We start from the raw sequence: 12,058 nt of genomic DNA on the forward strand, positions 1-12,058 counted from the left end.
AGTGTTTGCGTTGTGAACAGCTGCTGAGAGAAGTTCTGGCCAGGAGCAGTAGTTTGCCGCTGTCAGCTCCGCTCGCCGTAAATAAACGAACAACCGAAGGAAGCAGTATTTGCACTGGGCTTCCTTCCAGCAGGGCAGGCTGGCGACTGCTCACGGGCGAATTCATCTCAGAATGAAAACACAGGTTCCACCTTTGCTCCGGCCGTTACCTCCTTAAACCGGGACTGCCCAGCAATCCGGGAAAAGCCGCCGCAGTTACCGTTCCCCGGGGCCGGGGCTCGGCCGTCACAACGCGGCGCCCTGCGCCGCTCCATCGCAGCGGAAGCGGAAGCGGCGCGGGCGGCGGGAGCCGGGCGGGCGCGCGGCCGCTCGCAGGTCGGTACCGCGGTTACCGGCGGGGCCGTGAGGGAGCGGCCGCGGGCCGGGCTCGTTCCGGCGGGCTGGGGGGCAGCGGGCAGCCGGGGACAGCCCCGCGGAGAGAAACCTCGCGGCGGGGCCGACACCGGCGGGGTCCCTCGAGCGGCCTCGACGCCCCGCGGGTGTCGGTGGATCAGCGGGACCGGGGAGCGGAAGAGGTTGTGCTCGGCTTTAATACCTCGCACCGTTAGCGCCTTGACGGCGCGGGTTTAATGTGTGTGTTTTGAGCCTTGGGCGGTGCTCAGCGTTTCAGCGACACGATTTCTAGTCGTGGGCTAGCCGGTTAATCGCCATAGTTTAGTTTCAGCATCCGTAGCACGGCGGCGGGAGCCCTTTAAAGGACGTGCTGAGCCGGAGCTGTTGTGGGGGATCTTTGCCGTGCACGGTGTCGGTTCCGGGCTCAGCGCTGTGTCTGCAGCAGGACTTGTCCCCCTGTCCCGGCAGCAGCTCGCTTTCCTTTGCCCTTCACCCTCCTGCCACCAGACTGACCTCGCAGGGCATGGCGCTGACTGTAAATGTGAGCTGATTTATTCCTTTCCCCAAGGCTGGATGTGCAGGTTTCCAGGAGTATTCCAGGAGTAATTGGAAGAAAAATCAGGAGGAAAAATCTTTACAGCCGAAGCATGAGAAACCTACCTTGCGGTGTCATAATTCGGATTGGGTTTTGCTTTGTTACCTTGCTCAGAGCCGGATATCCTTGTGTCCCTGATGTTCATTCCTGTGCCTCTTGCCTCCTTTTCCATACCGTATTTTTCTTTGAGATACCGCTCATGCCTTTGTTTTATGGCAGCTATTGTGAGCTTGTAGATATTCCTAATGTGGAGGTTTTCAGTTGGCTAAACTGTGGCAGGTGACAAATGTGTCCTTTGGGTTTTTTTCCTGTTTTGTGCAGGAAAAGGCTTTTATTTCAGTCTTTCCCAGAGCGGGAAAGAAGGCACAAGACAGCAGCATAGGAGCTTTAGTCATGAGAGTGCTGTTTGGTATATTAATTTACCTATTCCAAACTCCACTGTATGATTTGCAGAGAATAAAAAAGGACCCATCTCTGGGAGCAGCTGTGAACTGTGGTTTTTTTGTTGCACTTGGCAGAAGCCAATGTTTTACTCCACAAATATTGGCTGAGCTTCCCCCTCTGCACACAGGGAGTGATGGCTGTGACCATTCTGTGATGCCATCTGTCTGCTTCCCAGGTGTGGCAGAAAGCAAATGTTGTGGGCAGCTGACCAAGCTGCTCTTTGGAGATCACAGCAGGAATTTCTGGTTTTATCCCCAGAGAAAGAACCATGTCCGAGTTATTGCTGGGAAACATTTGGCTGGAGGGGTGTAAGCTTTTAAAGAGAGTAGGATTTGGTTTGTTTGTCTATGTGTCTGTACAGGTAGCTTAGAGCTGCAGATATATAACCCTATTCTTTCTATTGAGATTGTAATAAAAAGCAGGCAGAAGTTAGATCCTGGCAGCTCGTTGGGTGTGATATATATAGAATTGCAGCAGGATGTTTTTTCAGGTGCAAGGGGGACATGGAAAAATGAGTTATCCAGGAAAAATATAAAGAAATTAAAGAGTACTTGGGTGCATATTGGAGGTGTTGTAAATATAAATATACTATAGTCAGAGAGGGACAAAAAAAGCTTGAAGTTTTGGAGACTGTAATGGAAAGCCAACAGAAGAATTCAGGTGTTCCATGAGCTTAGGAGTTGTGGGCAAGGAAATTCCACTCTGATTTGTTTTGGTGTGTAGACCAGAGAATACAAAGGCTTGAAAATACACAAAATGAAGGACAGTAAAGAACTGGCATAATTTTTTTTCTTTTTTTTTTTTGGTCTCATTTCTCATGGTAGGTTGTATAATTTGAGTCTGTTTGCATTATTTCATTTACTTTTTATCTTTAAAATTTCATGCTACTTAGTGCAGCCAGGAAATACTTGTTTCTTCATTCCCCAGAAAACCTAAAGGACTGACTGGGGAATCTCATCCTTGCCTGGTTCATCTGACTCTGGTTAGTCCACAGCTGCTGGATCTGTGCTAACACAAGGTGTGATTTTATCTTCCATTATCTGAAATGAATGCAGTTTGCAATAGCCCTTAAAGCAAGATGCAGGTGGTGTTGGTGTCCCAGAACAGAAGCAAGCTTATTTGAAAGCATAAAGACAGAGGAAGCTGGAATTCATTTAGGTTTAATTGCATTTCAGGAGTAAGTTTGTAAATTCCTTGCCTCTCTTCAAGTTTCTGATTTTGTAAGCCCAGGTGAGAGGATAATCATCTCATTAATGTATTGCATTAAATGCAGTTTTAAAATCTTAACATATGTCTCAATGTATTTGAGATCCTTTATCTATAAGAAGAGACAATGCAAAACTTCTTCTTTTCCTTCGTCATTTTCAGTCTTCTGTAAAATGGGAATACTTATTGCAGTTCTTGGAATCTGGGTCAGCTCTTCTCTTGTGAAAGCAGATTCTAAGGCTGTGACAACATCTCTAACTACAAAGTGGTCTTCAACTCCTTTACTCCTTGAAACAAGGTAAGGGCATTGGGATTTCTTTCACTGTCAAATCAGAATATGCTTAGGAGGATAAAGTGTTGTCTTTGTAATGTGGCACTTGGTTTCTGGTCACAAACAACAGTAATAACATGGGAATGTGATCACCACTGTGCATGGGGAGATGGGAGGAGTATTTTAGAGGAGACAGTGGTAGGTTTTTTGTGTGATAAATTGTTTAATTTTTCATTAGAACAAATATTGATAACCATAAACAATTACATACTTGGTATTTTTTTGCCTCATGAAGTTTTACTCAAAGCATTAGATAGAGTTTACCAGGATCTTGTAAGATTCCATAGCTGAATGTATTTTACTTCAGTGTTGAAGGTTTTGATACATGTTTGTGGCACATGTATATTTAGTTTGCTAAAGCTTGAGTTTAACTTTGTTCATGTGAGGTAAGAATTGTGCAAGTCACCCTGGGAACATTTCTTCTATGTTTTTTTTAAAAAAGATGTTGTGTAAAAGGAAAGGGAAATGTTGTCTTTTCAGTGCCTGTCTGCTTAGCACTTTTGAAATCCCCCATTGTTTAATTTTGTCAGGTTTTAGTTTGTAGATATCAGTAGGACTTTTAGAATTTTAAGTTTGTGTGGGCTTAATTTTTTATCACTTAAGGGTGTTGCCAAATGTGGAATTTTCTCTGTTTTACTGCAGTTTGTTTCACATGAAAATAGTTAAGCATTGCTGGGTTCCATGCACAGGAGCATGGCTTTCATTCAGAGGACACGTGTGTCCTAGGGGAAATCCCTTTTCCGTAACCTTCTCTGGAGAAGCTGAAGACTGGAAACTCCTTAAGCAGTAAAATGCAAAGCACAGGTGTTAATGCCAGGATTTAGATACCCTGACACTGTGAGACTGTGTGACACTGCTGGGGGAAAACTCAAGAGAGTTTGAAACAGTAACCTAAGAGAGTGTGAAACACTAAGCAAATAATCCAAATAAGGTGCCAAAGACTCGATCCATTGTATTCGAAGACTTTGGATAGGGAAGGATTGTTCACCTGGGATGAACTGCAGCATGATGCAGCACTGCAGTGTAAAATCACTCCTGCTGGTCACTGCACTTAGCCCAGCTCTGCAATTTGTCACCCAGGTGTTCCAGCAGCACTTACCCTTGGGTTGGAACACACAAGTTACTGCGGTAGTGAGCGGGCCCCAGATGTTCTGTGGTAGCATTCTTTAGCATAGCAAGTATGTTCCATGATGGACATGATACAGTGTTTGTGGTTAGCAACGTTTAGAGGATGAATTCCATTATCTGACTTTGTATAGGTTAGTATAGTATAGTATTAGCATATATTAGCATAGTATATGGGAACTGTAGCATGATTTGAAGCTGTGACTTCTCCTTTTGCTTGTTTAAGAACAAGCAAACAGAAAACCTCAAACCAAAACCCACCAAAGCTTGTAATTACAGAAATCTGCAGTTTGTTTCAGCAAAATAAACAAAAATGTGTGTTTCTTATAGAAGAGAGATAGCAAAGAAATGCATTAGGGAGGAGGGCTACCAGGATGGACCCTGCTGCCTACTAATGGCATTTAAAGGATCAGCAGGTGCCTTAAAAGCTGCTTTCATGTGTTGTGTATTTGTCCTGGTCTGCAGCTATTATTTGTTTGCATTTGTTTGTTTTTAGCTTTCCTGGAGTGCTTTTCCTAGTAACACAGTTTTCTGGTATAGGTGGTAGGTGCTAACTTTCTGTAAAGCATTCCAAGGTATTAGATTTGTAACTTGAGAGAAAATTTGTAGATCTAGCTCACTCTTCTCATCTTACTTAGTGAATTTTTATCAGAAGAAGGTCAAGAAAAATTCTGGAATTTTGTTGAAGCCAGTGAGAATATTAAGACAGCTGAGCATGATGGTAAGTTTTTATAATCTTTTTCCTGATGCTGACTGATACTTGAAAAATATATCACAGTATTTTGTCTTCCATTACGTTCGTTCTCCTTTGACTTTTAAAATACTTATTTCAGTAATATTTTTTGTTGTAATGTGCTCAAGTCTTTTGGATATCCATTTGACAAAAGCTGTAGTGGATGAGTCTGAAACATTTTGCTTGCCAGATTCTTTTTCAACATGAAGTATGAAATACTTTAAGTTCCTTTTCTCTGTGCTACTATTTCTCAGCCAAAGTTAAATGGGAGCTCTAAAGTGTTTCCCTTCTCCCCTGCCCATGTTTACATCCTCAAGAATGTATTCAAGTGTACTCTCATGGACCTCTGTTGAAATTCACTCTCATCCACCTGCAGGATTGGCTGTAATGAAATTGGAGGAGGAATGGTCATGTGCATGCTCAGAATTAATGTCATTTGCTTCTGTTGTATAAATCTAAGAGGAGCCCCTCTTCAATGAGCCTATGGGATAGAAAGATAACTGCTTGTACTTTGATTTTGCAGGTAGTGACTATTCCTCTTACCAGGAAATGCTGAAAGTGGCCTGCCAGACTCTGTCACCTTTGCAGCAGAATTTGTTGAAATTTTCCCTGTCTTTACGCTCTTACTCTGCAGCAGTTCAAGCCTTCCAGCAGGTTAGTACAGAAAATGCTGAGGTGATGTGCAGAGCATCTCACCAAGGCTCAGGAAGGAGGGAGCTGTGGAAGGAAACATCTGAGGGTATAAAAACCCTGAACTGATTAACTGCTCTGTACACCTGAGCTGCAGAGTGGATGTACATACAAATTCCATGAGGTACTGAATTTTTGTCTAGAGTAGACTAAAGGATTGGCATTTTGGCATGTCTGCATATCTTTGTGCCTGCTGCATTAAGAATTGGTGCAAAGATTTTTGTGAGAACCATCTTTATGACTCCATTGGTATTTGTGATGCTGTTCCTGTTGCTCAGCTGAACTTACTTGAAGGTAGTAATCCATATATATATGTGTGTATGTTGTATAGTGAACAGAACTCAGAAATAAAAGTTCATTGTGTTCTCTGTTCTTTTTTAATCTCAGGTTATCATGTAACTCGTTGCAAATTGTCTCACTTTAGGATGTGCTATAATTAAATAATACTGTAAAACATCTTCCTTGTTCATCTGGAGTCATTTTGTTGTTTGATATTTAACAAATACAGATGTTTGTGATGTCTAAGACAAAAAAAACCTGTTCAACCAAAACCCCTACAACTGCAAGCCTTGCTTTCTATACCTGCAACTAACCTTTCAGTTAATAGAAACAGGCTGAGAAGTAACTTAAGGCTTAACTCTCCACCTTGCAGTTTCACCTTGTATTTCAATTATGTCATAAACATGGAAGCAGTACTAGTTTGGAATGTAGGAAATAATACTGTTTGCTGCACAGCTGCACTGTTACACTTTGTTCTAAGGGCAAACACTCAACCTACATTATTATTTTATACAGATAGCAGCAGATGAGTCTCCACCAGAGGGCTGTACTCTGTTTTTTGTTGTGCACGGGGAGAAAACATGTGAATTTGACTCTCTTGGAAACCTTTTACAGGCAGCTTCAGACAGGTATTTGCTTAATTTCCTATTACTGGATTAGCTCTTAAGATTTAACCTGTTAGAATTACTGCTGGGAAGAGTTTGTAATAAACCTGTTGTTTCTTCAGTGTTGATTTTTCCTGTCCATTGTTGGCACAGGAGTGGCAGTCTCTTATTTGCTATTAATTCAGATTGAAATGATTGTTCTCTTACCTCTTGCTCTTTGGTAAGTTCTGCTAGGAAGAGGAATGTGCACAGGAAAATTTGGAAACAAATTCTGGAAATAGCTGGAAACTGTTGAAGGACAGTAGGAATTCTCAGGAGTGTGTAAAACCTTCAGTAAGTAGGGAAAATAGAAGGAGCTGGGCTGCATATTCAAATGAGAGCTAATGTAACAAATTGATTTACGAATGACTGAAAGCATGCACAGTATTTTTTTCTCTGCATAGTTTTCTCAGCTTTTACAAAGAAAACCATTACCACACAATATATTTTAAATTCAGATTTCTCTAAAGGGACAGAACTTGATTGTAACTGCTAACAGAAGGAAGGTATAAAATACAATATTTATTAAAAAAAAAAAACAAACAACCCAGATAACAAACCAAAACCAACCCAAATCCTTACATTCAGTTGGTTTTCAAAACATCAAAACATTTTGTTTTCAGTATGATTTTTGTAGTCTTGGTAATTTGGTTCTTGGAAGCATAAAGAGTTTTTTGTCAATGTGCAAGCATATGGCATCTGTAGCTCACATTCTATTCTTCTAACTAACTGGGAATATTTTAAGTACTTCATTGCACTTTAGACAAAATGTAAACAAAGAACATGATACAGTATTTGTGGTTAGCAGCATTTAGAGGATGAATTTCATTATCTCATTCACTCTCTTGTTTGTATACTAAGCCAAGGACCAGGTTCAAATGAATTTGTGCCCTTGGCACAGCTATTCTGTTAGCCTTTTTAATTTTTCATACAGAATTTATGAATCACCATGGGGAGAGAGTTAATTGGAAATTTAAGGAAAGTTGTTAGGTTTTTAAAACTAGGATCGTATTAGTTTCAAAATAACTCTTAGTCACTTGTTTCCTTTTCATGTGTTCATCTTTCACAAAGCTTTTATCAAGGTGCACCAAGTGCTGCCAGCCTTGATATAATATGTGGCCATAGGCTGACACATGTATTCAGTGAAAAACAATTAAACAGGGAATTGTGTTGATGAGGAAATGCTGTGACTCACACTGTCTGTCTTCTCTCTTTCCTCTTAGGCCAAAGCCATTTTTGTTCAAGGGGGACCACAAATACCCAGTGTCAAACCCTGAAAGTCCTGTGGTCATACTTTATGCAGAGCTGGGCTCAGAGGAGTTCTACAGACACCACAGGAGGCTTGTTTCAAAGGCAGAGGCAGGAGAAATCACTTATGTGCTCAGACACTACATTGCTGTAAGTATACTTGTGCATTGTAGCAGAGGGATTTGAATCTCAGTAACTGGCCTTGGTTTTCAGAAAGAAAACTGAGCCAAGTTTGCTCCCTTTAAATTGACATTTGCCTACTGTCATTGCTCATTTATTTGGAGCACTCAGAGTTTTACTTTTTTTTTTTATTGCATGTACCTGAGTAATAGAGAATATTTTAAATCTCCTGATTTAAGTAAGATAGTTTGATTTCACAAGTCCAGACTTAAATTCCAGATTAATTAGAGATTTTAGTGTAAAAAAGAGTGTTTCTCTACCCGTATTAGAGCATAGGAAATAGCCAGATCTTTCACAGGCCACTTAGTTACTGTTGTCACTCGATATAAAAAGCAAGGATTAACATTAACATACCATTTTCAAAACAAAGACATTGTTTCTGTAGTAATTTTTTTGCAGACCCACTTACCACTCCTAGTGCAATTTATCCTGGGTTCCATCTTCCTCCACTAAATCATACATAGCCACTGGATTAGTATTTAAAACTACATTTCAGAAGGCATGAAGAACTAAAGTTCTTTGATTTGTTACCTGAATGTTACTAAGTATTGCCAAAACCTGCAAGTGTAGCACTCAGGCTTGAATGTGAAAAGAAAAAAAAATAAATGAAAGAAAAAGGGCATCAGCTGGTTCACTTCTAATATTACTTGTACTTTTAATAAGATAAAGTCATACATTGCATACACCTCTTTCTTTTTATAAAAGAAAGTAGTTGTTTATCAGTGTTGGGAGGACAACTTACATTCAAAATTCAGTGTATTACACTTTAGATCTCGGTACTGTTGTGTGGCTCCTATACACTTCAAAATACTTTTAGAAAGTGATCATGTTTCTCTTAGTAAAGGCAGAACTAATTATGCACCTGTCTTTTGTCTTTATTTTATTTCTTGTCATTCTCTGTGGTAACTCTTCAGTGAATGTTTAATTTTTGGACTTCACAGCTGAAGTTCCTTTCTACCATCTGATTTGATGATGGGAATCTGTCACTCTCTGCTTTGCTCACACGCCGAATCCTGAAAACATTGTTTTGTGTTCCTTTTTACTTTGTGGATTTTGATGGTTTTTTGCTTCATAGAGATAATTCTTGCTTGCTGAACTTCAAGAAGTGTGTTGAAAAACAGTAGGAAATAAAATTATTAGAGTTACTGCAGAGTCCCACGGTGTTTGTTTCTTGGTACCCATTATGTCTGGAATACCAGATTGAGATTTCCTAGCTTTGGGAAGTGGTAGTTTTTTATTTCTTGGATCAAACAAAGATGTCAGTATCACACTGCTGGCTTTTTCTTCCAGAACCCCAGCAAGGAAAAGGTCTATCTCTCTGGCTATGGCGTAGAACTGGCTATTAAAAGTACAGAATACAAGGCCAAGGATGATACCCAGGTGAAAGGTGAATTATTATTTGAAGTTTTTTGATGTGAACATTTTAATTTTGCCAAGGTAATTTTGTACTTGTTTTGCTATGAATGTCTGAATTGCAGATATTTTTCTTTCCTTAGCTCTGAAATCCCTTTTGGGAGCATGTTCCTTATGGAACAGATCTTTGCCATGGCACTTCAGCATTTGTGAGATCCTGGAGTCATGGCCCAGGACTAGATCTTAGTCATGGCACTAATGCAATTAATTTTTACCAGCTACTCTGCAGATGTAAAGCAAATTTTTCTAATTTGCCTTAACTTATCCATCATCAGAGCAGAATGTATTCCCTGTCCCTGGTTGGTGTTTGGTTTGGTTTTGGTTTTTTTTTTTTCTGGGAAGACAGAATTCTGCATGGTTTTTTTTTTTGCTTTTGCTGCTTTTATAGAGCACTGATCTCTGTTCTACAGACTCTCATGCATCTGCCAAAACTATTTTGATAGTGTAATCTGTGTGTGTACTTTTTCTTCACATACACATACAGAACCCAGAGTTTCCTCTTTGTCTGTTTGTGAGTAACTTGGTGCTGTTCTCTGTGTGTTCATAGGCACAGATGTGAATGCTACTGTCATAGATGAAAATGACCCCATTGATGAAGTGCAAGGATTTCTATTTGGAAAACTAAGGTAAAACTCAGTTGGACTTTGTCATATCAAAAAACTTTTTGCAGAAATGCCAATCTTTTGCTTTGTTACTGTTTTTTACATGTCTGAGTTTCCTGTGTGTGATAGCAGCATACCTTTTTTATATGGTAGTTTCTTTAAATTAGCAGCAGACTTTCTTCATGGACACTACAGAAGTTGTTTGACCCTTGTATCCTTTTAGGCAGCTGTATCCTGACTTGTCTGAAGAGCTGAAGGAGCTCAGAAAACACCTCGTGGAAAGTACCAATGAAATGGCACCTTTGAAAGTATGGCAGCTACAAGGTAATCTGGATAAAAGCTTTCAGTTGTGGCCTACAAAAACTCAATGTAAATATGTTTTCTGGTCTTCTACACTATGGAGGCTGCTAGGGGCTGTGTACAGTTGACAGAGTTTGACTGTAAATTCCTGCATTCAGTCTCACTTGGAAAATACTTGGTTTTTTAAAGTGCCTTTTATTGTAGAGTTGTGTTGAAGTAGCTTTTAGGATTGTTTAACAGGACTTCTGACACGAGGATTGTTTTCTGTGCTGTGGAGTACAGTAAGCTACTTGCTCTTAAACTGACTGCTTGTGTGGTCTGCTGAATGCAGAAAAGAAAGGAATGTAAAGTTTCTTTCCATGATCACACTTCAGATGTGAAATCTTGAGATTTCTCAAGACAAGAGGAGAGCTGTATTTCAGAGTCAATTGCTTGCTTCTCTGGCCTCATTCCCTGGAAAACATCTGTAAAAGCCTGTGAAAAGGCTTTTCATCCTCTCAAAAAGAATGGTTCAAAAGGCTGAATGTATGTTGAAGCCACAGGGAATAATTACCAATATCCAGTGGAAGGGCAGCTCCTCCCACCTCAGCCAGAGGGAAAGAAGAGTGCTGGTCTGGGCTCACAAAGCAACCTGTGGGCAGCGTGCCCTGGTTCAGCTGGAGTGGGTTACTTGCTTCAGGGCAACACACAGAAGTTGAACACCAAGAAGATGAGATGAAGTATCTATAGGTGCAGATAGAAAGTGAATTTCCTTAATTAACAGGGAAAAATGCTGAAAGATAAAGTTATGTCTGCATTGCCTTGTTTTCAGTTTTGAGTTCTTAACCTCTGTTTTTTCACTTCTAAGATTTGAGTTTTCAAACTGCTGCTCGCATTTTGACTGCTCCCCCTGTGGATGCTCTGATGGTCATGAAAGATCTTAGTCAGAACTTTCCTACAAAGGCCAGGTAACTTTAATTTTGACTCCTAGTAAGTCTTATTACTCTCCTTTCCCTGAGCAAGACCTGAGAAAAGCAGCATCGGTTGGGTTAATTCTGACTTTCATTTAGCTGGAAGCAAACACTGGGGAATGTTTATGCAGGGAAGTTTTTCAGCCTACAGTCACAAAGAGGATTTTATGGTGCTTCTCTTGGATGGCAACTGATGTGGACTGGTAGAAAATTGGCCAGAATTGCCTGTGCTGGTTTGTTGTGAAATGCATCTAAACCTATTGCATGAAGTTATCAGGAATTTACTGGCTGGGTTTTCTGTTTCATGGTCTTAACATTTATCTGCTCACAGGGTCCCACTCTTCTTCTGGGATCCACTTTGCCAAACAACCCAGTCAGTCTACTGCAGAGGCTGATGTGCAATTCCACTGGTTTTTGCACTTTGTCAGTGACTGTCTTTAACAAATTCAAATCAGTTTCAAAAAACTCAATAATGATCTGGCATGGCCAGCCAGTCTAGAGATATATTTCTCTTGAAGAATTCCATTGCCTTGATTGTGAAGATGATATTATAGAACCTCCTCCTTTTTGAGTTGGTGGGAGATACACCTGCAAAGAGAGTAAAAAGAAACTGATTTCTGGTCTTATTTCCCACTACCTGATATTGAGGTGTTATTTAGAGCTTCTTAAGGCAGGCATTGCATCTCAGTGTGTTTTCAGGCTGATCTTTGGGCTGTACTCAGCCACTCTGTGATGATGAAATCACCAAATCCAAAGTAAGGAAAGGAATGGGAACCCAGTGTGAGGAGTGAAATCCCCTATTTTCTCTTGTCAGCCTCCATCTTTAAGTTTTTGGCAGCTGCACACTTTCATTATGGTAAATGTGAAATTAGACACTGAGAGTTGGCATGTGGTTAACATTTTTGTGCTGCTGGATTATACAGTG

The 12,058-nt window shown here is 40.5% G+C and overlaps 1 protein-coding gene across 4 annotated transcripts in view; it reads left to right on the plus strand.

Moving 5' to 3' along the window:
* Positions 1 to 319: 319 nt before the first annotated feature.
* The window catches only part of UGGT1 (UDP-glucose glycoprotein glucosyltransferase 1), a 41,431-nt gene continuing 29,692 nt past the window's right edge, over positions 320 to 12,058 (plus strand). For 2 of the 4 annotated variants that reach the window (XM_015637907.2, XM_015637910.2), the window contains exons 1-11: positions 320 to 375; positions 2,360 to 2,450; positions 2,801 to 2,936; positions 4,733 to 4,815; positions 5,351 to 5,481; positions 6,313 to 6,425; positions 7,664 to 7,838; positions 9,159 to 9,255; positions 9,829 to 9,907; positions 10,107 to 10,207; positions 11,031 to 11,130. In XM_015637907.2, coding sequence (XP_015493393.1) covers positions 2,812 to 2,936; positions 4,733 to 4,815; positions 5,351 to 5,481; positions 6,313 to 6,425; positions 7,664 to 7,838; positions 9,159 to 9,255; positions 9,829 to 9,907; positions 10,107 to 10,207; positions 11,031 to 11,130 — 1,004 coding nt within the window. In that variant the 5' untranslated portion in view covers positions 320 to 375; positions 2,360 to 2,450; positions 2,801 to 2,811. Of the gene's footprint in view, positions 376 to 623; positions 2,451 to 2,800; positions 2,937 to 4,732; positions 4,816 to 5,350; positions 5,482 to 6,312; positions 6,426 to 7,663; positions 7,839 to 9,158; positions 9,256 to 9,828; positions 9,908 to 10,106; positions 10,208 to 11,030; positions 11,131 to 12,058 lie in introns of those variants that run through there. The other 2 variants (XM_015637909.3, XM_015637908.3) reach the window with 2 other exon arrangements.

Source organism: Parus major, chromosome 9 (genome assembly GCF_001522545.3).
Source record: "Parus major isolate Abel chromosome 9, Parus_major1.1, whole genome shotgun sequence".
Classification (NCBI taxonomy): domain Eukaryota; kingdom Metazoa; phylum Chordata; class Aves; order Passeriformes; family Paridae; genus Parus; species Parus major.